The 24,027-nt window shown below is 39.5% G+C and overlaps 1 protein-coding gene across 2 annotated transcripts; it reads left to right on the forward strand.

Moving 5' to 3' along the window:
* Positions 1-11,447: 11,447 nt before the first annotated feature.
* Positions 11,448-23,788, forward strand: LOC101468881 (guanine nucleotide-binding protein G(i) subunit alpha-1). 2 transcript variants are annotated; one of them, XM_076885690.1, is made up of 9 exons: positions 11,448-11,945; positions 14,657-14,699; positions 16,614-16,755; positions 17,678-17,835; positions 17,970-18,098; positions 18,924-19,053; positions 19,137-19,290; positions 22,459-22,652; positions 22,764-23,788. In XM_076885690.1, exons 1-8 carry the CDS (start codon positions 11,828-11,830, stop codon positions 22,647-22,649), a joined length of 1,065 nt encoding a protein of 354 aa, XP_076741805.1. In that variant the 5' UTR covers positions 11,448-11,827; the 3' UTR covers positions 22,650-22,652; positions 22,764-23,788. The 2 variants fall into 2 exon arrangements, with proteins under 2 accessions (XP_076741805.1, XP_004553440.1); XM_004553383.5 differs by having other exon boundaries at positions 22,760-23,787.
* The last annotated feature ends 239 nt before the right edge of the window (positions 23,789-24,027 follow it).

Raw genomic sequence — 24,027 nt, forward strand, 5'->3', positions numbered from 1 at the left:
TTCATGACACTCCTCCTCTGACAAGAACCAGTGTGTGTGTGTCTGTGTGAGAGAGACAGAGAGAGAGTTTGCTTGTGTGTTAGAAATATAGACGGATAGAGTAGGGAGGGGTTTGTGGGAGCTATTAGTGACTGTGGTGCTGAATCCCTCAAGCTAGGGTTGCAAGTTTCAGTAAGCAGGAGATGGAGACGGACGGAGAGAGAAAGAGAGATGTTTGTTTCAGGACCATGGAGAGCACTTGCCTCTGTGGCACAAACACATCATATTCTCCAGAGCTGTAGGCAATCAAGTGGAGAGAAGTATGAATGGATCTGGGATGAGATAAAATGGTAAAGCACTATTAAAAAAGAGGACAAAGAGAGAGGTTCGCTCTGTTACTCTGTTGCTGCAGGACGCTAACCTTTCAGACTGTTGTTTTGACCTTTTAACCAAACTGGTGACGCAGACTGCCCCAGTTGGTAGATGACCTTACTTTGATGGAATTACCACTGAGGATAATGGTCCCTCTCCACAAAACAATACAGTAAATGAAACAAGGACCGTGCTATCAAATAAACCAGAGTCCTGCATGTAACATAATTGCTATGAGAAAATATCAGATGATTTATTGTGGTTGTCCCATCCAGACTTTGAGCACAACCACAGAACATTTGAAATTCTGAGTATCATCACAGATGTATTTTTGTTTGTTTGTTTGTTGTTATTTTTACAGTAATATCTTTGAAAACTGCATTGGTAAGGACATAAGCGCCACCTCTACTATTTCTTCATTTGTCAAGAACACAAATCAATATCATCGTCTGTCTGTCTGTCTGTCTGTCTGCAGTTGGGTGTGTTTGTTTCCTGTCTCCTATAAGCCAATTTCTCCGGTTTCCAAGAAACTCTGGCATGTCTTATTATCTTGAGTAATTTTAAATATTAAAAAAAATATATATACGGTGGTAGGTATGGATCATTTCATCTTTCATCTTTTACAGCAATAACAAATTTCCTCAAAAAGCAGATCTTAAAGAGGATGTGTAGGCTAATGCTAATTTTCAGCATCATAATTTTATCCTTGGCCTCAACTAGAGCAGCTATGCATGAGTTACAGATCAAAATAATCCTTCTTGCTTGTACAGTGGAGTTTAGTGCACCTGAAACAAGTCATTTGAGTTCCCATCTCATTCCCTTTAAGCTAACTTGTTTCTTATTAGCTGCCACTGAGAAACAGAAGGTTTGAACAGCAGGTAGGTGAGACTTTGGTTTTCACTGAGTTGCGTGGCTGAGATGACCATACTAGGGATATCTTCACTCTGAATGAATAAATTATAGTTAAGATAGAAAAAAATGGTGAAACAAAGCCTTTAGAGCTCTCTGATAAATGTTTGGCTCATATGGATAGTTAGAAAAAGACACAAGTAAAAGCGTGAAATATAAACATTTATCCATTTTTATTATTTTTATTAATTTCAACAAAAAAAAGGTAACTTTTTTTGTCATTAATTTTGACAATATTTAATCTTTATTTTAAAATTTTTTTATTTTTTCAGTATGACCTGAATACAAGCAGAGACATTATATTAATGATACTTACAGGAAATTATTATTTGTAACTATAGCTGCATATTTTTAAACAGTGCATTGATTTTTCTGATTTGAAAAAACTGATGAAGACTCAAACATTCAATTCAATTTTATTTATATAGCATCACAAGAACAGTTGCCTCAAGGCACTTTAATTTTGTAAGTAAAAGCCCTGGAACAATACAGTGAAAACAGAGAATCATGTAGAAGGAAAAACTCCCTTTTAACAGGAAGAAATCTCCAGCAGAACCAGTCTTAGGGAGGACAGCCATCTGCTGCGACCGTTTGGGGTTAGGTGAGGTAGACAGGGCAAAGACATGTTGTGGAAGAGAGACAGAAGTAAAAAATAACTAATAATCAAAAGCAGAGCAGTGTATAAACACAGTGAGTGAAAAAGGTGGCATTTAATGTAATTTACATTGAAAAAAATTTGAGCTATCATCAAATGCTAACTTGACAATATCAACTAATGATTAGAAACTACATGTAGTTGAAAACAGCTGATAGACATTTATTGAAAAGCTGGACTTGGAGAACAATACATAAGAAGACAACACTTTCACACATGTGCAGCTCAAAAACGTAAACGAACACACCAGATCTCAACAGGGAAAAAAATAATGCTCTATACTGATATGGAGTGGTTGATGTGAATGTGTTTGTAAAGATTTGGCACATTTACATACGCTTGGAACATTGTTCTGTTGGGGCATCTTGGACTAGAACTGGGCTAACTTTAGCTACGTGTTCATCTGTTTTTAACTAAGAGGATCTAACGTTCAGTCCTGAGAAAAACTAAGCACCCCCAAGTACATGGTAGAACTGCCTTAAGCACTAATGACTTGAATTAGTGGTTTTCTGGATGACTTTATTAGCCTCTCCAATCACAGTGGAGGAATTTTGGTCCACTCTTCTTTGCACTTCAGTTCACTGAGGTTTATGCACAGCGCATCGTTCCAATGAGGTGAATTTATTGTGACGTCAACTCATGGAGCAGTTGTGTCACTTTATTAAAATGGAGACAATAGGGAGGTATTGATCTTTTCCCCTAACACTGGGCAAAACTATCCTGGCGTGTGGTTAATTTGGACCTGAAACACAGACTTGAACTCAACCTTAATAAACAGGAAATGAACCTTTGTTTGGGTGCAGCAGAAAATCCAACAGGCAGCTGAAAACGTATTCCATACATATTTTTTTTAAAAAGTGGGAAGGGGGTTTAAACAGAGCACAAAGAAAACAGCAACAATATGACACAATAAGTACTGAAGCCTTAAATACATGCATGAGGTAATCAAGGGAAGCAGACACAGGTGGGAAAGAAGACAGAGATGAAACTAATTAACACATCAATGCCTGTACATACACATTAAATAAAAATAAATTAATAAATAGAAATATTGGTGTATTTTACTGTATATAGTAACCATTTGTACATATTCCAGTATTCTTGTTTGTCTGTGTCTTCATTCAAAAGCCCAATATTCTTTCATGAAGTATACATGTATGAAAGGAGGACAGAAAGAAACCATAGTGGATCTGCTGCTTTAGGGTATATGATATATATTATTACGTAACAGCATGTGTGATAAAAGCTACATACATTGTCCTCTCGCTCTCCCTTCTCTTGCCAGTTCCCAAACTTCTAAAAATGTGAACCTTGCTATGAACCACTCATGCATGCAGTGAAAGAACAGAAAACAATGAGGCTCCTCTCTCTCCTCGCCTCCTCACAATATGACGAAAAGCTCTGAGACAGCAGGGAAACGAGGTCATCTACTTGGAGCCCCAGCAGCTATTTGAATGGAGAAGGGTCACACACAATACCATGCATTTCCTACTGCATTCCGCTCATAGCAAAGATGCAGAACGTATGTTTTAAAAGTCGAACGGACTCGTGATCTCTGGTTAATTGCATGCTGCCTCGTGTGCTAATAGCATAATGTTCATCATGATCCGCGGACATTTACTGTAAGTCTTCACCAAGCCCCGAGCAAATCGTGACTTTCTAATCTCCTCTGCTGATTCATTAAAGAAAGGCTATAATTCATCAGTGCGTTTGGGCACAGTTGAGATTTGGGCCACTTGGATTATTGTCAAGCGCTGGCACTGATATGACCTGTACATAAATTAGTGCTGGATTGCATATCTTGTTCTTTACCATCAGCTAATGGGACAGACAAACAGCTACACACAAGATGTCCTAAAACAAATAAATGCTTCATGAATTTAGGAGCTCTTCCCTGTCTCCTCAAAGTACGATCAGATCCCTCAAACACGTGCCCATGATTATTTTGTATGAGACTAGAAAAGAAACAAAACAACAGCAATATGTAATATTTAGAATCACACGTGTCATTCGGTTTTACCGCAGAGATTTCTCTTCTGGCTATAGAATTTTTTGGGGGTCACGATGGAGGAGCATGTGACTCTTATTGTACAAAAGCCTTTTATTGTTTCTTGTTTCTTGTTTGAGAATTCTGGAAATATCTTCTGAAGGCTTTGCACTGTGACACTGTTATTGTAGCAAGAGAAGCAGAAACTTCTCAGATAAATATCAGTTCAGAACTTCCAACGTGTCAGCAGCATGTAAACACAGAATATATCAAATGAATGATGGGAATATTCTGGCTCCATGCTCACAGCTGCTGTTGACTTATTCCAACATTAAAGTCTGTCACTGTCCTGTTGTTGAGATTTGGTTTCTGCTTTGATTTTATTCTTGTATTCTTGTGTTCCCTGTGGTTTACTTCCCGCTATCTTGTCATCATGTGCTTTTGTCCTCCATTTTCCTGTGTCTTTGTCAACTTATGTGTCTTGTTCTTGTTTTACTCCCCTCATCATATCCGCTGGCCTCCTTAAACCTTTGTTATTTCTCAAATTTGTGCCTCCCATGTCTGCTTTGGCCTCCTGCCTGTGAACTGGAAAGGAAACTTTCATATTTGAGGATGTGTCAGTTCCTAAAATGCATCAAGAGGACAGAGGAGTGACGAGGCTTGCCAGAGGAGCTGTAATTGAGGATGCATAGGTGTATCCTTTGTAGAAGTGTTTTTACCTTCAACGTGTAGAAGAGGTCCTGTACAAATCCCATATTTTATTCACATTAGAAAATACAAAACATACCAAATGTTTAAAAGGAGAAAATGTACAATTTTAAGAAAAAAATACGGTGCCTGTGAATTTGATGGTGTAAACACGACTCAAAGCTGCTGACAGGGCCATGTTTACCACTGTGTATGTGCATCCCCTCATCTTTTAGCCTGTAAACATCTGGGCACTGAGGAGACCAGCTGCTGGACTTCTGGGAGAGGAATGCGGTCCTATTTTTGTGTGATGTAGGATAATAACTGTCAACAGTCCTGGATCTTCTTTGTCGTGTTTTTTTATTTCAGGATGGCCCAAGTGTTATCAGTTGGTAAAAGGTCTTGACTCCAGGCAGGTCAGGTTCTAATAGCTCCAGTAGGCAGTTTAGCATTTTCTTGCTGAAATATGCAAGGCCTGAAAAAGACACTGTCTGAATGAGACTGTAATTTGATCCAAAACCTGTATATACCTTTCAGGCACCAATGGTGCCTTTCCAGGTGTGTAAATTGCCAGTTCCATGGCCACTAATACACCCCCATGTCATCAGAGATGCAGGCTTTGAGCTAAGCACTGATAAAAGGCGGATGGTCTCTCTACTCTTTAGTTTAGAGGACACAGCATCCACGTTTTCTAAAAACATATTTAAAATTATGATTCATATGACCAAAGAACAATTTCCACATTGCCTCAGTCCATTATAAATGAACTTTGGCCCAAAGAAGACAGCAGTGTTTCTGGATCAAGTTCACATATTGCTTCTTCATTATATGACAGAGGCTTAAACTGTATTTGTAGATGGCACGGTGAACTTTGTTCAAATACAGTGATTTCTGGAACAATCAAAGGCATCCAATATTGATTTGGGGTTTTAACCCTTGCACACGCATTTTCTGAAATGTTTGACATTAGTATGTACTGCAGATAATGAGATAATTCATTAAGGAGCATTATTTGGAAATTCTTTGAGGGTTGGTGAACATCTACCCATCTTTTCTTCTGAAAAACTCTTTCTCTCTAACAGAAACTCTTTCTATAACCAGTCATCTTACTGACCTGTTGCCATTATAACACAATTAGCTGCAGAATCTTCCTCCAATTGTTTCTTTTTTGTATCACCTACCTGTCCAGTCTTTTGTTGCCACGCCTCAACTTTTGTTTTGTTGCTGTCATCAAATATCAAAATGAGCTGATATTTTTCATTGGGTCATAAAGAAAATCTCAGTTTAAACATTTGATGTTTCCTTTGTTCTACTGTGAATAAAATGGGTTTATGAGACTTGTAAATCGTTGTATTATTTCCATTTTAAACAGTGTTCTAATGTTTTTGCAATTGGTGTTGTGGATGCTCAACTTCATCATCAAACGTTCTCCCATTTGTTGTGTGTGTATGTGTGACAAACAACTTTCTAAGTGATCCTGAGTAATCTTCATAAAAACACAGATGAAAGTTTTTCTTTCTATTTAAACACTCACCAGTTCTGAGCTCCTGCTGATGAGTTGTTTCTTGACTCTGGTGCCACCTGGAGGGCTGATTGTGGAGGGCCAGCAACTCCTGGTTCTGCCCCCTCTGCCTTCTTGATCTGCAGATGACTATCATGTAGAAGTGGGTGAACCATGCTTCACCTTTTAATAATAATAATAATAATAGATTGCATTTGTATAGCGCTTTTTGAGACCCTTAAAGCACTTTACAATTCCACTATTCATTCACTCTCACACACTGGTGGAGGCAAGCTACAGTTGTAGCCACAGCTGCCCTGGGGCAGACTGACAGAAGCGAGGCTGCCATATCGCGCCATTGGCCCCTCTGGCCATCACCAGTACGCGGTAGGTGAAGTGTCTTGCCCAAGGACACAACGACCGAGACTGTCCGAGCCGGGGCTCGAACTGGCAACCTTCTGATGATAAGGTGAACTGCCAACTCTTGAGCCACGATTGCCCCAAATTGTCAGCAAAGTCATAACACACAGAGCAAAACCAGAAATATTTGAACATTTAAGTTTGTTATGGTGTCTTGGGTTTGTGATTGAAACTTTCACAAAACTAATTCATGACTTCCTCCTATTCTGTGGCACAATTATGGGGTTAATAATGTGGTTAGCAAGAGGTGAGGGTCTTTCTTTGGTTGTGTGTGTGCGGGGGGGTTGTACCACCACATGCAGATTTATGACTGCCAATGAAAAGCTTGTGGTGTTTACATAATACCAATGCAATCCGATGTTGTCACCAGTACATTAGGTAGTTAGTGATTATTTTGCCATTTATTCTTGATATTTAAGGCTCTTTGTGCAAAAACACAGAAACCCATTTAACACATATACGCATGCAAACACAATAATAGTCTCCCTCAGAGTCCCTGATCTCTATGGAGCAAAGTGAACGTGCTGACACGCTCACTTTGCACTCAGTTTAAAAAGTTCAAAGACTTCTCGCGAGTTACACTGACAGGAAGAAAAAACATGCCACACCCTCCTCTGAGAGCCTGACATATGTTTTCTGACGATTATTAAAACCGGGGGGTTTTCCTGTTGATTTTTGCACATTGTACATGCAAAAGGGGAATCTTTCCATGATTACTTAGTGTAGACTGAAAAAATGATGGTGCTAGTTTGCATGACATAGCCATCTCCCAAGGAAATCACATGTAAATTGAGGATATGAATTCTAACCACATCTGTACCCTGTCCCATCCTGTGTATAAACAAAATGATTACGCGTACAATGGTTCACGAAAGGTCGAGCTGACATTAGGAGAGCAGGATTTTGATTTCATCGCCCTCCGTATTCACAGGTCTATGCGTGTTTCAAATTATTAAATTCAAAATAATGGCCCATAAAATAAACTCCTAAACACGACTAAAATCCTGTTTTCATACTCTACTTTTTTCCCCTTTTTTTTTAGCTGCACAGATTTCAGGTGCTTTGGTCACAACACTCATTTGAATTCTTGGATGTGGTCATTGGGAGAGGTCAACCACAGGGTGTAGCCCTCATTTGTGGACCTAAGCTTATCCGTTCACCACCTGACAGCCGCACAAGAGGCCTGACGGTGTCCCAATGATTGTCCCATTGTCCCAATAATTTCTAACTTATTTATGGCGAAATCAAATCGCATTCACAATTCAAATGCTGGTTATTCAGAAATACTTCAGACTGTCATCGACTGTCTCCGCCTTTATCACCTGTAAGACCTATAGAAACTAGTAGGAGGAATTCATATATTGTGTTTTTAGGTTTTTGAAATGTTGTTTTTATGTTGGAAGAAAAGACTGTAGTCTTTATAAATAGATTTGACATTTTTCACTGTAGACCTTTTTCATTTTGACATGCAGAGTAGGGAAGGCTCACGTGTGATAATTCAATTTGATTAAGCGTCCTAAAGGGCCATGACCATAAACCACGATGCACAAATCCAGGACCTACCCACGAGTAATATACCTGTGGGTTCCCTATCATGACCAGTCAAAATATTCGTGGTGAAAATGATCTCTAAGGAATACAACTGATAATAGAAATTATATGGACAAAAGTTTATGAAAGGCAAAAATCTATATGTGAAATACTCAAAATGAGCAAACTTTTCTACATTAAAAGCATGTCACAGCTTTTTTTCTCACAAGCTTCATATGCAAACATGTTACTGAATGTCCAGAACTCACGAACAGAGGCTTGCAATGCAAAACAGCCCCGACATCACAGGCAAAGTGTGAATTATTCTGCGCTCTCTCACACACAAACACTTCTACGTTGCATAGTTCCACAAAACAAACAAGTGCCACCTAATTGCAGCTGATTTGCCTAAATTATCATGTGATTTTCAGACACTACAGATGTTTGCAACATACCAGAAAAACTCTCCAGCTTCTCTTTTTTAAGACCTGACATGAAATCAAGAGCTTTTCTGTCAGCAGTGTAAATGCATGAATTCATTTCTAAGAACATATTTCACTTCATAATACAACGTGAAGTTCTTTGTGTTAGTAAATTAGTATTTGCTAGTTTCATTTGATAGTAATTCAAATTAAGAAATGTTATTGTAAGCATGCTATCAAATTCGTGCAAAGATATTGTGGATGTCACACTCAGAGGACGTTTATTTATAAGTTGTTTATCCTTGCTCATGAAAAATGCACAAGGTCATGGGAGAGTCTGTTATCAACAGTCAGGTCACAGATGAGTGTGACCTCACTAAGAGTGCATCCAAATGTCTGCAAACTCTACATTGCACCTACTCTGGATCCCAGCAACATGACCAACATGCCTCAAGAACACTGCATGAATGAAGAGCAGCTGCTTGAACATTACCGAGATACTCGTCATACAGAGTCCTCGTGGCATACAATATGCAGAAATGTTAAGATTTATCTAGCAAAACATGTTTCCTAACCAAATTTTAGTCGTTATTTTGACATTTTTTAACTGAAATATTTGCACTCTATTTGCAATAAAAATGGTTGAGCTACAGCTGGTATAAAAAAATTTACATACACTCATCATAGGCATGAATTTCATGGTAATTTGGAGCTATTTGTAATCTTTAAACAGTTACTTTTCCAGCGTGGAATGATTGTAGAAGAGACATCTTTAATGACTTCAAAAAAACAAGAAGTGAAATTTGAGTTTTCCCTAATCCACATGGTCAAAAATACACAAACAGGCTAATATAATTCCATACACTTTAGATCTGGATGAATGTCCTTTAGCGTTTGCATCTTGCACCAAACACGATCAACAAGCTTCTGCCATAATCCTAGATGGCTATTTGATCATTCCTCTGCTACCAGAATTGGTAGAATTCATTTAAACTGGTTTGTTTCTTTGCACATACCACACTTTTAGCCTACTTTATCCATTCCAAAACCAGTTTTTTGTGTGCATTTGGGACAGGGGCGTAACTTCCAGGGGGGTTATGACACCCCCCTGGAAACCCTACCCCCCCCCCCCAATAGTCAGACCCAACCAATATAACCCCCCCAATAAAATTATGAATTATCTTGCATAAATGGGCTGCTGATTTGCTTTCTAGTTGCGTGTTTAATCATCTGGGAATTTACCCAGATTTATTTATTTATTTAGACAGAGATCTGTCTAAATAAGACAGATCTCACCAAGCAGGAGCAGCTTCCCCCCACCCCACCCCACCATACACTGATGGTTTGGGAACACTGTCCTCTTGCAACTCCCATTTGTGTCTGAGTTTTAATCCCCGAATGTTGATTTGAGGTAAATTTGAAGAACTAAGATGTAGTCGTCCTTCTTTGTTAGGCCATTTAAGTGCATTGTACTAGTACCACTGGCAGCGAAACAACCCCAGAATACAATGCTACCACCGTCATGCTTGAAAGATGCCACAGTGTTCTTAGGTTTGCAAAGCTCACCTTTACTTCTCTGAACATGCATCATTGTGGCCAAATAGCTCAATACTTGTCTAACTAACCATAGTACTTTTGCCCAGAAGGAATTTGGCTTGTCCGTGTGGGCAACTGCAAATGTTAGTTAAACTTTAAGGTTCTGATTTTGGAGCAGGGGTTTCTCTCAGTTCACAGTGATGTAAAACTTGCTTCGCTGTGACCAGTGACCCTGGTTTTTCAGCAGTCTCCAGTTCATGGCAGGCTTGAGACATGGTGGTTCCTAAGTTGTACTTGAACATCCTAACCCATTTCCTCTCATGTGAGGGTGACAGTTTGTCTTTTTCCAGACTTTGGCAAAGTGGTAACACATCTGAACATCTTGTACTTATGTACAGTTGTTTGAACTGATGATGTTAGGATCTGCAGTTGTCTGGAAATGGCTCCTAGAGACTTTTGTGACTTGTTTAAATCTGCTATTGTGTCCAATTAGTGTTGTCAAGCAAATCCTTTTTATGCTGCAAGAGGAAATAACAGCTGTATTCAGTCATAAGCACAAATAAGACACATTTTAACCTTTAGCACCACTTATTGAAAGATTTAAGTGAGTGTATAAGCATTTATTTGAGCCTCTATGTATAATTTTGAACCTGTATGGATTAGAAAAAAATTTAAGTCATTAAAAATGTCTGCTGTACAACATGGAAAAAGAAAAATTCAAAGAAATCCCGAAATTGCCATGACATGCATAACCATGATAAGTGTAGACAGATAACCACAAATGTACCACTGTAATTTATATTTCTACTTTTCTAATTCTAAATAAACGTTTTTTGTTTTCTTTATCTAAATAAATGGTAAATGGCCTGTATTTGTATAGCGCTTTTCTAGTCCCTAAGGACCCCAAAGCGCTTTACACAACCTGTCATCCACCCATTCACACACACATTCACACACTGGTGATGGCAAGCTACAATGTAGCCACAGCCACCCTGGGGCGCACTGACAGAGGCGAGGCTGCCGGACACTGGCGCCACCGGGCCCTCTGACCACCACCAGTAGGCAACGGGTGAAGTGTCTTGCCCAAGGACACAACGACCGAGACTGTCCAAGCCGGGGCTCGAACCGGCAACCTTCCGATTACAAGGCGAACTCCCAACTCTTGAGCCACGATAATAATAATTAAGCAAATTAGCAATAAAATCTGTAAATTCACATTTTGCCTTAGTACGTGTTGAATTAATTTTGTGTAATCTGAATTTAAACTCACTTAGGGAACGTTTCAAAATTGTTAAACTGTTAAGCAATAAAGCGTGAATGCTTTCGAGTTTTGACTCTGTGTCTCGTGGTTTTCTTTCTTTTCCCACAGTGGTCACTTCCCAAAAATAAGCTTTCTGCTTTTTAAAAGAAGAAGCTTGTTGCGTTTCGCGCATGCGTAGTTTGCAGGTATGTGAGCGGAACACAGGAAGCGAACGTTTTTCGGACTGCTCCGCAGATGGTGCCGTCTGTTTTGCTTTAATGTGACTGACTCCACCTGCTTGACCAGTCGACTAATTTAAACCCTAGACGAAGATATCAGAAACGCGACACTTTGCTTTTTAACTGTATCTGAGAAGCCTCGGCTGATAAATCCGGAGCTTGAGTGCGAGGTTAGGGCGTGTTTGACTCTTAACTGTTAGACAGACTGCCCCCTCCTCCTTCTTCTCCTCCTCCTCCCCACTGGATGCTAACTCGGTAGCCTTTGCATGTCGTTGCAGTCGTAGTCAAAAGTTGTGTTTTCGTGTGCGTTTATTGTATTTATTCGGAGGTCCGTTGAGGAACAGACAAAGATGGGGTGTACGCTGAGCACGGACGACAAGGCGGCGCAGGAGCGGAGCAAGATGATCGACAGGAATCTGCGAGACGACGGCGAAAAGGCTGCCCGGGAGGTCAAGCTGCTCCTGCTTGGTGAGAGAAAGATGGACGGACCGAGGGAGGGACGGGGACTGGGTCTGTGTGTTTCTGTGGGACTCTGGTTGCCCAGGCGTAAAAACAACCCGATAAAGGTTTAAATAAGTTTTTGTAGCTGCTAAAATTCAAGTTTTACCCAGCCTATGAAGCAACAGAGGCAAAGGTGGGGAAATGTCGGGGCTTTATTTGAATGTTACGGTGGTGTTAGCTAAAAAAAGTTTGAGCTAGTGGAGTTCCTATCTTTTATCCCTTGTTGAATTACCTCTAATTGTAACTGTGCTGTTAACTAACACTAGATAAGAGCACACTGATTAGTTGCTTCCACAGAAGCAAACCGCTAATACCCAGCGGTAAGTCGGTAAGCTAATTTAACTAAGCAATTAGCTGCTTAGCTAGTGTAACGCCTCGGTGCTAGCTTGGATTTGTTAGCCGTCAGAAAGCATCAATAACTTTCTGTAATCAAGTGTCTGTGTTGCTGTCTTTCGTGACTCCGACTAATAGCACATCTTTTAATATGGCTTAAAGTACAATAGCTAGCTAGCTCCCTTCCTGTTTCTTCGTGACGTAAATAAAAAAGAAAGTAGACGTGCCCTTAGATCGGTTATCTGTACTATCCAGCAAATATTTGAAACTAACACTTGTGAGCAGTGTTAAAGTTGTTATCTGTTGGAACAGCATTAAAGTATGTGCGAGCTCCACTATTCAACAGGTCTCGAATAATACGCCCCCCCCCTCCTGCGAGACATGTTTGCTCTTCTGAAGCGTTGTACACACAATTTAAACCCTCTGTATCTATACCTGTTTGTATCTCTGTATGACTTGCTCTTATGTCATCCAAAACTGCATTACCCAAATGCTGTGTCGGGGGTGGGGGAGCATTAGTGCTGCCATTTGAATATGTTGGCCTACCATGCAAATATGTTCAGAAAATTGCATACTTAAACTACTAATGCTGCTTAAAAAATGTTATGGCCCAGCTTTCAAATTATGGGATGTAAACCATAGATAAGCTTCCAGTTAACATAACCGCATGTCACATTTCTCCAGGATTATTTCACAGTTTTAAGGAAAGCTGCCACACCTCTCCATTCTTCCCATTACATGACCACTCTCGCCTATCTCAGCATGGATAGATGGGGTAGAGGTTGCATAGCAACCTATGCAGCCGGGCTGACAGTAATGCACGCACGACAGAAACGGTTAGTGCGTGCTAATGGGATGCCTGCCACAGCCATGCAGTCTGCAAGCTGTTTTTGAAAATGCAGTCTTATTCTGCATCTCGCAGCTAATCTCTGCTCAAGCAGGGCTGTGGCACCAGCTATTCTCCAGCATGGCTTCACAACCCCATACGTCCTGTTGTCAAGCCTGTGCGTCATTTGAGATGAAACCTTATTTGAATTTTCATGGTGCTTTTACCTGTCACGATTCCCACAACCACCTGCATGAGATGCAAGTTTGGTTTGTGGATTCATCATCTAATGGTCTGGCTAATCTGTTTAAACACAAAGATGTTTTACATCCACATTTGTGACGTTGAATATCTGGTGTAATGTTCACGTCTCTGAGGGAGACTGATATGTTCTCACTGCAGTTTGCTGCTCTGTAATGCTTCCCCGCTGGGGATGTATGCAATAATACAGTAATCAGCAAATGACAGGCTCTTGCAATCACTGCTTTGAGTGGGAGGGCTGTCTTAATTGTAGAGTTTTTGCAAGCAGCTTAAATGCAAATATGAGACAGGTTTTTATTTTTGTGTAGCATTATTTTTGCAAACAAATGACAGAAAAAGCAGCATAGGTGCAAAAACTGCAGAGATATCTGCATTTTATAAGTGTGTATTTTGTTTTCCCTGTCATCTCGTCTCTGTGGCAAAACATTAACCATTTTACTCCACCAGTTTTTGTCATAATTGGTTTCTATTATCCCTTCAATTTCAGCAGCTCAGTCAGGCGCAAGCGTGTTTGCAAATTAAATTTAAGTGATGTTTTCAGTACTGGTAGCTCTATTGTGTGTTGCTGTTTTCATATGGGATGATGAAGTGGCAAATCGCTCCAGCCACTGGGGAACTAAAAGTCCCGGGAGGGGCAAGCTAATTAAAATGTTGTGTGCTCATCTTAAAACATGCCTTAATCTCAGATGGAGTTGTTGAGCTTTATGTGAAATGAAACAGCATTGTATTTTTCTTATATTTTGATATGTGTCACCTAAAAGGCAGTAGTGGTATCACGCTGCCTTATATACTGTAGTGTTGTAGTCATACATAAATCATTGGAGATGCAGTTCAGAGTCCTGCCAAGCTGGTATGGGATGAATTTCTTACACAAGGAAGTTTAAGCTGTCTATAATCTCATTGACGAGACGATCCAATTAATTAATCCAATTGCGCTTTGTGACTCAGCTAAATCTGACCTCAGACACCGCTGTGGGTGTTCATACACCACAGGCAGAACTCACTTAAAACTTGAAAAAAGTGCATTTAACAGAAGCTAGTCTGGCACCATTAACTTATCTTAGTGTTTTAAATGTAGGGCTGCACAGATACTCGAAATGAATCATGCAGTTTGGTGTTTAAAGGTAAACTATGCGTGTTTATTTCACACTGGTTGGCATTTAATGTAATTTTGTAGGTTTGAACTGTACCCGCTTCTGTTTTGAAATAATTAACACAATTGCTGTAATTTTTCTCTAACTTCTGTTCTGTGTTTCAGGTGCTGGGGAGTCTGGGAAGAGTACCATTGTTAAACAGATGAAGTAAGCATGAATGAATCAGTAATACAGTTTAGAATACATCAAGCACTAAGATACTTGATGTATTTTTTTATTAAAAAGGGTGATCACAGTATACCAGTGCCAATCTCAGTGAATTCCCTTATGATGCATTAAGAGTATGGATTATCTAACGCAACTGTGATAATTAGAAATTATCACATGACACTCAGTTTTTGTTTGTGATGGAAATATTTGTTCTTTTTAATGTTAAACATACAGTATAAAATACACCATGTGGTGAATAGGCAATATGTGGAGCACAACCATTTCCTTCCCGGACAGGCAACAAAAAATGTTCTATTTTAATGGGCATGTCATCCTCATTCTACAACAGGGGTGGGCAATCTCAGTCCACGAGGGCCGGTGTCCCTGCAGGTTTTAGATGTCCTCAAACCAACACAGCTGATTTAAATGGCTGAATTTGCTTCTCAACATGTCCTGAAGTTCTCCAGAGACCTGGTAACGAACTAATCATGTGATTCGGTAGTGTTGACCCAAGATGAGATCTAAAACCTGCAGGGACACCGGCCCTCGTGGACTGAGATTGCCCACCCCTGTTCTACAACATGAGAGACACACACAGTCAAATCTGAAGAAGAAGAAATAATCTACTCTCTAAATTATTCCCCATTCTTTCAGGGCAAAGATGTTTTAACTCTAGATTTAAATATCTGAGACTTCTTTTTTTAAAATAAGTGCAGTTTAAATGATACACCTTTGTTTTTCTACACTGTAAGGGAATGCAGGTGTAGCAAATCTAAGAAGCCCTTTTTTTGACCATAAACTTAAACATAAAACCTTAAAAAAAATACATAAAAAGCAGCAAGTCATTAACCAGATTGTCCCATAGTTAATTATTTTTAATTCCCCCAAAAACATTCAGTAAAAAGTAATTGAGTAGAGGCTTACTCAAAAAACAATTGAAAGTTGTTCTGTTTTTATTTTACTTAATATCTGTCATATATGCTGCCAGAAGCTCAGGCTTCAAACTGCTCCAGACACGCAGTTTAAGATATTTATTCTGCTCTTGGCTCTGTATGATGTCAGACTGGATATTCCTAATATTTTCATCTCAAGCACACCACTCTGGCTGTGAATACATAAGCCCCACATACCTGTCGTTTAGACCTTCAGTTTGTGAGGAGCAGCCAGTCAGAGATAAATGTCCTCATAGGGGGAGGAGCTACAATGCTTAAGATGATCTGAGAACCTGCATCATATCTCATCGAAAAATAAATAAGGATTATTTTCAACTGGAAATGATGCGGTACTACTCTAAAAATAGTCTAAGAATAAACACTAAAGAAAATAGAGGCATAAGAGCTTGAATTAGAATTTGATTTTAATAAGTACGGTTAATCATTCAAATTATACAAGTGATCAGTAAAAGTATAACTCTCTATATATTTTTAAGTCTGTTTGACAGAGCGTTGGTACCAACTTTCAGCCCATTGTTTAACTGAGAAGGCTCCTCCATTAGGTTGGTTCATTGTGTCATTTCTATTAAAACAAAAAAAGCAGCCACCAGGTTCACTTAGCTGGTGAACATGGTGGAGTATTAGGCAACTAATGAGCCAGACATTTCCCTCGGGAGCTGGGAGAGACCTAAAACAGAGCTAGAGCAAACGTGACTCCAGATGAGCAGCAGCATTTACTTGTATCTCCTGGATTTCTAAAGCAGTTGATTGCTTGTTTGGCCTTGTTGCAGATTTTAATAGCAATCTCTAACATGAAATGGACCATTATTTATACATTTTATAATCTATTTTGATATGTTAACTATCAACCAGTTTACCAGCATTTAAAGAACAGATTGAATCCCATTGTTTGTACTTATTGTATGAAATTAGAATTAACTGTGGCACGCCTGCTAATGTTCTCTCTTTTGTGTTTCAGGATCATCCACGAAGCAGGCTACTCAGAGGAGGAGTGTAAGCAGTACAAGGCTGTGGTCTACAGCAACACCATCCAGTCCATTATTGCCATCATCAGAGCCATGGGACGCCTCAAGATTGACTTTGCTGATCAAGCCAGAGCAGTAAGTGACAGAAAACACAGCATCCAGACAACCTCACAGATTGTCTGTGGTAACAGCGGCTTAGTCATTTGCCTTATGGGCAGGGTTCTTTGCATTGCAACCTTCTAGAGAAAAAAAAGGATTAAAAAACTAGGTCTGTGCTTAATATCACATTTAAAACATTTAAAAATAAGAATATATCCCAGCTATCTATGGAGATTAAGAAATATTTAAAGATTATGACCAGGACAGTGGGGTGGGAGAGGGGAGTTTAGGAAATTTAAGTAGAAGATGTGCAAAGTCCATGTAATAAATCCAGTGTACAAAATTATTATAGCCTGATTTATAATAAACAGGCAACATTTCTGTTTTTCTCTCTCACTGGAGACGTCGTGGCCATTGTTTTATTTCTGTTTTCACAAGTCTAGTTTATTAATATCCTGTTTGGCAGATTTTTTTTAAACAGACTCCTGTTTCTTTTTGCAAATCTGTTTCTCCTTTTTTTTTTTTTTTTTTTCTCCTTTCCTTTTTCTTTTTTTCCCCTCTTGGCATAACGAAAGAGCTAGTCATTGTGTCTGCGTGACTGGCCTGGCTCTCTCATCGTGACCAAGTTTAATCCTGAAGCCTTTCTTTTCTGATTTTATGCTCTCTCAAATATCAAGGTTTTTGCCTCTGGCGTTTAGACACTGTGCCCCTTTTGAAATCTAATTTTATGTAAAGTATAACAGGTGAAAGACTGGGAAAAACACAGTTAATTAATTATTAATTTATCACTTTAGTTTGCACGGCCCGTTCGGCTAAGGAGTAACGACAATAGATGAATTGTGATCTTTCTAAATATAGAAAAAAATTAGCAAAACAAATCTAGTAAATCTTTGTTTCTATTTGATAATGAGTTAACCTTCTTTAGGCTGTTTTCAGTTAAGTGTCTCTGTGTCTTTAGGATGACGCGCGGCAGCTGTTCGTCCTGGCGGGCTCAGCAGAAGAGGGCTTCATGACCAGTGAACTGGCTGGGGTCATCCAGCGGCTGTGGAAAGATGGAGGAGTTCAAGCCTGCTTCAGCCGCTCCCGAGAGTACCAGCTCAACGACTCTGCAGCATAGTGAGTAGGATGCACGGACACGCATACTTCAAACAGCAGGGGACTGTCCTTGGAAGAATAACTCCCGCTCTTACGTCAGTGCTTTAGCTTGTTGCCAATCTTTCTTTCTCTTGTTGATTTTTCTCTTTCCAAAGTTACCTAAATGACCTGGACAGGATATCCAACAGTGCTTACGTTCCAACCCAGCAGGATGTGCTGAGGACCAGAGTCAAAACTACCGGTATTGTGGAAACACACTTCACTTTCAAGGATTTGCACTTCAAGTGAGTATAGCCACCATCATTGTTTTAGTTTTGTTTAAACACAGCAGTGTCTCGTGGTGCTCCATGTAAAGTCTACACTGACTCACATATGCCTGCCTTTATTTTTCATTTATGACTGTTAACCTTTAGAAGCCAAAATGGCTCATGGCTTTAAAAAAAGATAGTATTAGTGCATCTGAAGTTTTCTAAACAATTTAGACCAAACACTGTGACAGGAGTGCCTCCAAGAACCAAAATGTGACATGTAGTAGGTAATGGTTTATGGCTTTCTTATAGCCATCAATTCTTTCCTCATTTTCATAGCTCATAAAATCATTTGGTGTCAAAGGTCTCTCATTTGCATTGTTATAGTTTCAGAAAAAGCTGAAATGTGTTGCTTGTCATGTTTTAAAATAAACACATGGAGACCCAGCCACCAGCTAACATTTATGCATAAATCTATATTTAAAAGTAAGAGAGAGAGCACATATTGCAAGGATCAGAATCAGCAAATTCAGGAGTTTGCACTTTGATAGAAGATGTCCTGCTGTTCCTATGTGAGGCAACCACTAGTAGTTGATGCCTTGTTCATGAAAAAATGAAAAGCTACGAGTGGTCGGACAGCATGTAGTCTCGTCACCTAATATCACACTGAATGCAAGAACACAGTAGCTTCATACTCTTGAAAACTAACTGAAAAAGCGGCTTTTAAAAGCTCTGACAGCTGTCCACAGTATTTTACACATTCTGAAAGATTTGCGTGTGTTTGTGTGAAAATGTCATCACCCAGATCATGTGAGTGTGTGAGAGTTGCATTTATTTAACAATATCTTTCTGTGATCTCAGAATGTTTGATGTTGGTGGACAGAGATCAGAGAGGAAGAAGTGGATTCATTGTTTTGAGGGCGTCACTGCCATCATCTTCTGCGTGGCTTTGAGTGACTACGACTTAGTGCTGGCTGAGGACGAGGAAATGGTAAGAGTTGTCTGACCCCGGCACACTCTGCCCACTAGTACGTCTCTGATCGGTAATCACTGTGCACTTCTCCTCCCGCTCAGAATCGAATGCACGAGAGCATGAAGCTGTTTGACTCCATCTGCAACAACAAGTGGTTTACAGAGACCTCCATCATCCTCTTCCTCAACAAAAAGGACTTGTTTGAGGAGAAGATCAAAAAGAGCCCCCTTACAATCTGCTTCCCTGAGTACGCAGGTCAGTCATATAAACAAACACTGACATGCAGAGCTGGTGCTTTATACATGCAAATAATGTCCTTTGTGTGTTGGCGGGGTATATAAATCATTAAGCCCAACTATGTATGCAGGATTTGGGCTTTTAATCGTGGATTTGTAATGATGTGTAGAAAAATTTAACCTTATTTAAACTGTTGTTTTTGTGTAGCATGACTAAGTCATATTTGGATTCCTTTATACTGTCAGAATCCTGTGATTATTGCTTTTAGAGCCTAACTTGTTTTGTAGCTACACAAAGGTGTGGCAGGCCCTGTAGATGAGACAGATGTTTTATCCCACTGCTCTGCTCTGGAGCTGTGTGGGCTGCTTCATGTTTAAACAATGCATTTTTGTCAGGTTCACAGATACAGATTAAATAGCCATGATTTTGGTTTGAATCTACACTCGAACACCATATCTGTAACATCATGCTGTCATCATCTATTTATATCGATGTGACGTAAGGATCCAGAGATTCAGTAGAAGATAAGTTTTAACCTTTTCTTCCCTAGGAGGCTCGCCGGGTCACGTTGTATTTATTGTGAAAGGACATTTTATGGTTTCCAAATGTGGTACACTCACTCAAGGGACCATTTCTGTGCCTAAAATAGATGTGGGGTTTGTCGTGTTTTATTTCTGCTGGTAAAGATTGAATTTTAGAACCAGTTCAGTAATATTGGTGTCACACTTCTCATTACTTTGTGGTGGCCGTTTACTTCCTTATTTTACACACTGATAACTCACGTTAACTTTAAAAAAAAAAAAAAAAATCACACTCAGCTGTGATACTAAGCGAAAGTTTTTCAATTCATAAAGCCAGATGTTGTTCATTTTGACCTCAGTATTGACTTTTAAGTAAGAAATTTTAAGTAACAACCATAAGCTTAAAGTACAACTTCCTTTTTTTTAAAGGGGGCTGTGTAAAATACGAATGAAAGCAGAATGCAGCGATTTTCAAATCTCGTGAACTTCTAAAACTGCGAACAGTTATTATTTGAGGAAATATACTGGCTTATTTTAAATTTGAAGGCACATCTCAAAAAAGCTGGGACAAGGCATGTTTACTACTGTGTGGCATCACCTCTTCTTCTAACAGTGTGTAAATGTCTGGGTACTGAGGAGACCAGATGCCTGTACTGTGAAGCGGGACTTTGGCTTATCCAGTTAAATTGAGTGTTAACGCTGAGTTTCCTGTATTTAAATCAGTTTCCTTATTGCATGTAGTGTATGACATTTCAAGCACACCTGCTCTTCATCAGACCACTGTACTGGGTGCATTGCCATGGTAACTGATGCTGTGAACCATATTAGAGATGGACATGTATGAAATCACCACCTACTGACCAGTCAGTCCTCCGAATAATTGTTGTCATTTCTGGAAGATTCCTTAGATGCCTTTGTACTGAGACTATGAGGGACTAAAGTCTTTATAAATTCTGCAAATAATTTATTTAATGTTAATAATATTATATGGTCACATAAGCATAAATATTTGTAGGCTGCCTTTTGTATTTTAAATCAAATTTTTCACCTATTGTAGCTTTAAGCCCACGTTTGGATTCTGTTTTTAATATTCGCATGTTACACTCAGAATGTTAAACACCACAGAGGCTGCAGCTGAAAGAATAAAAACTAAGACAAACACCCAGTTAAACATTAATCTGATTGAGCACTCGATTATAATCCATCAGGTTCTCCTGTGTTTTATTGATAGAGCTGTGTGTTAACTCACAGTTTGCCTTCCTCCTTTTCTTCAAATATGCAAGACTTTTATTAAAATATAACAGATTTCCCATTTTACTGACCAAAACAGCTAAAGCCCTCACACATACAGTGCTGTTAATACTAAACTAGTATCCAGCGTCTTTCCTCTCACACACGTAATCGCTGATTTGCCTGCAGCAACTTTGCCACTTTCACTTTCAGTTAAACACATCATACTTTCAGTATTGTGTCTTACCTGTTGGTATTTTACTTGCTGTATAGTTTTATCTGCCTTTGTGAAGTCAGCCACACTGTTGCCAGCCCACTTATCTGTAATTGTGACTTGTGAGACAGTGCCAGGGAACTCCAGGGAACTCCCGGGATCTCCCGGATTAACTGCTTAAGCAGGACTTGCGGTCCAACAGAGGTAGCACATATGCTGTCCTCTCCAGTCTAAGGATGACCTGTCTGCCTGCAGGGAGCTCTGCTGTCAGATGGAGGCATTGTACAGCTTATCTGTGGGCCACTCTTGCTTGTAAAGTTGTCAGGACTTTTAGAAGACCTCTCTCTAAGACTGCCTTTTTTTTTTTTTTTTAAATACCCAATCACCAAAGTGATTGACTTGTTAGCAAAATTGTAATTCAGATGTTTGGTTTTTGGGTTTGTTTGTTGTTTTTTTTTGTGGTTTTGTTTGTTTGTTTTCCCCTGCCTTTTGTTACCCTGTCCTAACTTATTCAAGACATGTTGCTGCAATCAAACTTGGAGTGATCCTAGTTTTATCTCATCTGTTTCTATGTTTTGAACAAAATTAAATGTGGGCTTGTGAGATCTGCACTTCCTTTTGGAATTAGCGTTATGGTAAAACATGCTTTTGCCCTTCTGTTATTCTCCGTAACCTGTCAGGTGAAACCCTTGCTTGAATAAATGTCAAATTATAAACAAAGTCAGCCGAGAAGTAAATATTCTGCAGCCAGGTTGGAGAAAAACAAGGGCAACAATAAATCCGAATTGACACTGGAGCGGCATTTTTGGAAAGCATAATTAAATTGCAGCTTGACACCAGGCTGGAACTGCTATTTAACGGCCTTCACGGCCGGGTAGTGCATGCTGTTTATTTGAGACTGAGCTCAGGACAGGTGCCTGTTGAACATTGAACCACACAACACTGACACTCAACCTGTACGTCACTGCAGAGTGAAACGACTGGAGGTCAGCAAAGGAACAACTTTCACAGGGCGTTAAGTTTTATAGTCTTAAGTAGAACTCTAAAAGTGCGCACAGTCATATTCAGTTGATGAGAAACTGAAAAATAAGTGCATCTATGCATTTTTTTTTTTTTTTTTTTTTTTTTTATATATATGATGGCAGTGGAAAGACGGAACAGGCTTTAGATCTCATTTCTCCTTCTATTTCCATTTCCTCTTTATCCCCACCCACTTCATAGGCGCCAACACCTACGAGGAGGCCGCAGCATACGTCCAGTGCCAGTTTGAGGACCTAAACAAGAGAAAGGACACCAAGGAGATCTACACCCATTTCACCTGCGCCACCGACACCAAGAACGTGCAGTTTGTGTTCGATGCCGTCACTGACGTTATCATCAAGAACAACCTGAAGGACTGTGGTCTTTTCTAAAAGGTGACGTGTCATGTTTTGTCTGTGAACAGGCCGCCATATTTTCTGCCACATTTTCTCCTCTAACCAGGTTTTGGTTTGTTTGTTTGTTTTTTTCCCCCCCTGTTCAGGCAGCTTGGTGTCCGGTTTAATGAGTGACTTTATTCAAGAGGAGTGGAAGAAGCTTGGACTGATGTCACTTTTAACCCCTTATTAACTTATGTTCATCTCTAAAAGTTTAAAAATGGTATGTAGAGAAAACATTTTGTGTAAAATATTTGTACAACTGTCTATGGCCAGGGATTTTTTTCCTCTATTTTTAAAATGTGCTTCTTTTACCTTATTTTTATGTAAAAAGGGGGGCCTTTGCTTTTTCTTTTTTTGTCTGTGCATCACATTTTCTTTTTTGTAGTTGCTCGTGCCTTGCATGCCTTAGTTGCAGTGTTTCTTCTTCATTGTTCACTTGTTTATTTAGATGCCACCATTTAACTCTTCTCGAGTCCCTTCAATTCATACTATGTTTGTTTTTTTTAATAATTCTGGCCACTTCACTGTTATATATACATATTTTTGCCTCCTTGTATAAAACAAGCAAGACCAATTCACTCTGATGCTGACATACTGTGAGAGCTGTGTGGAAACTGATGTGTGGTTTGCATGGGTGATACGAGCGAGGGCGTGTGTGTGTGTGTGTGTGTGTGTGTGTGTGTGTGTGTGTGTGTGTGTGTGTGTGTGTGTGTGTGTGCGCGCACAATATAAAACAAAGGGACTTTATTCCTCTACTTGTCATCCTCTTTCAAAGTTTTATTTTTCTAAGAGACCAAAAAGGAGCTCCTCACGAATCAAAAAGTGCACCTTGTCGATGCGCTGCTACAAACATTCCCGATTGAACCATGAAGGAAAGGGAAGCTTTGAAAAGAGGATGCCAATGGTGGCCTTGTAGCAGACAGTAGGACCATATGTAGATATGTGTTCAGTGCATAGACACAGTTGATTTGGTTACAAGTGCACTGTTACTCATTATGATCTGTGAAGGTTTAAAGTTACATGCCCCCCCCCCCCCCCCTCCTCCTCAGCTCTGTTTCCATGAGATGGGGACTTTAGTGGACTAATCTCCATGATTTTGCTAATAAAAGGGTTGCTATGTTGAAACCATGGCAACTTATGCAAAAAAAACATGTTTGCCTCCTGTTTTTTTGTGTGTGTGTGTGTGTGCGTGTGTTATTTTATGAAAGGTAAGAAGCATTTTTAAATGCTTTTGAGAAATGTAGACCTTAAAAACCCATAACAGATGGTTTATCTCAAACTGTTTTGATCATTGTTTAAGGTTTTAAACCCAAGGGGGGGAAATAAACAAAACGCACTCTGGCTGGTTTTTTTGGGGGGGGTTTTCTCTTTC

This window comes from Maylandia zebra, linkage group LG7 (assembly GCF_041146795.1).
Source record: "Maylandia zebra isolate NMK-2024a linkage group LG7, Mzebra_GT3a, whole genome shotgun sequence".
Classification (NCBI taxonomy): Eukaryota; Metazoa; Chordata; class Actinopteri; order Cichliformes; family Cichlidae; genus Maylandia; species Maylandia zebra.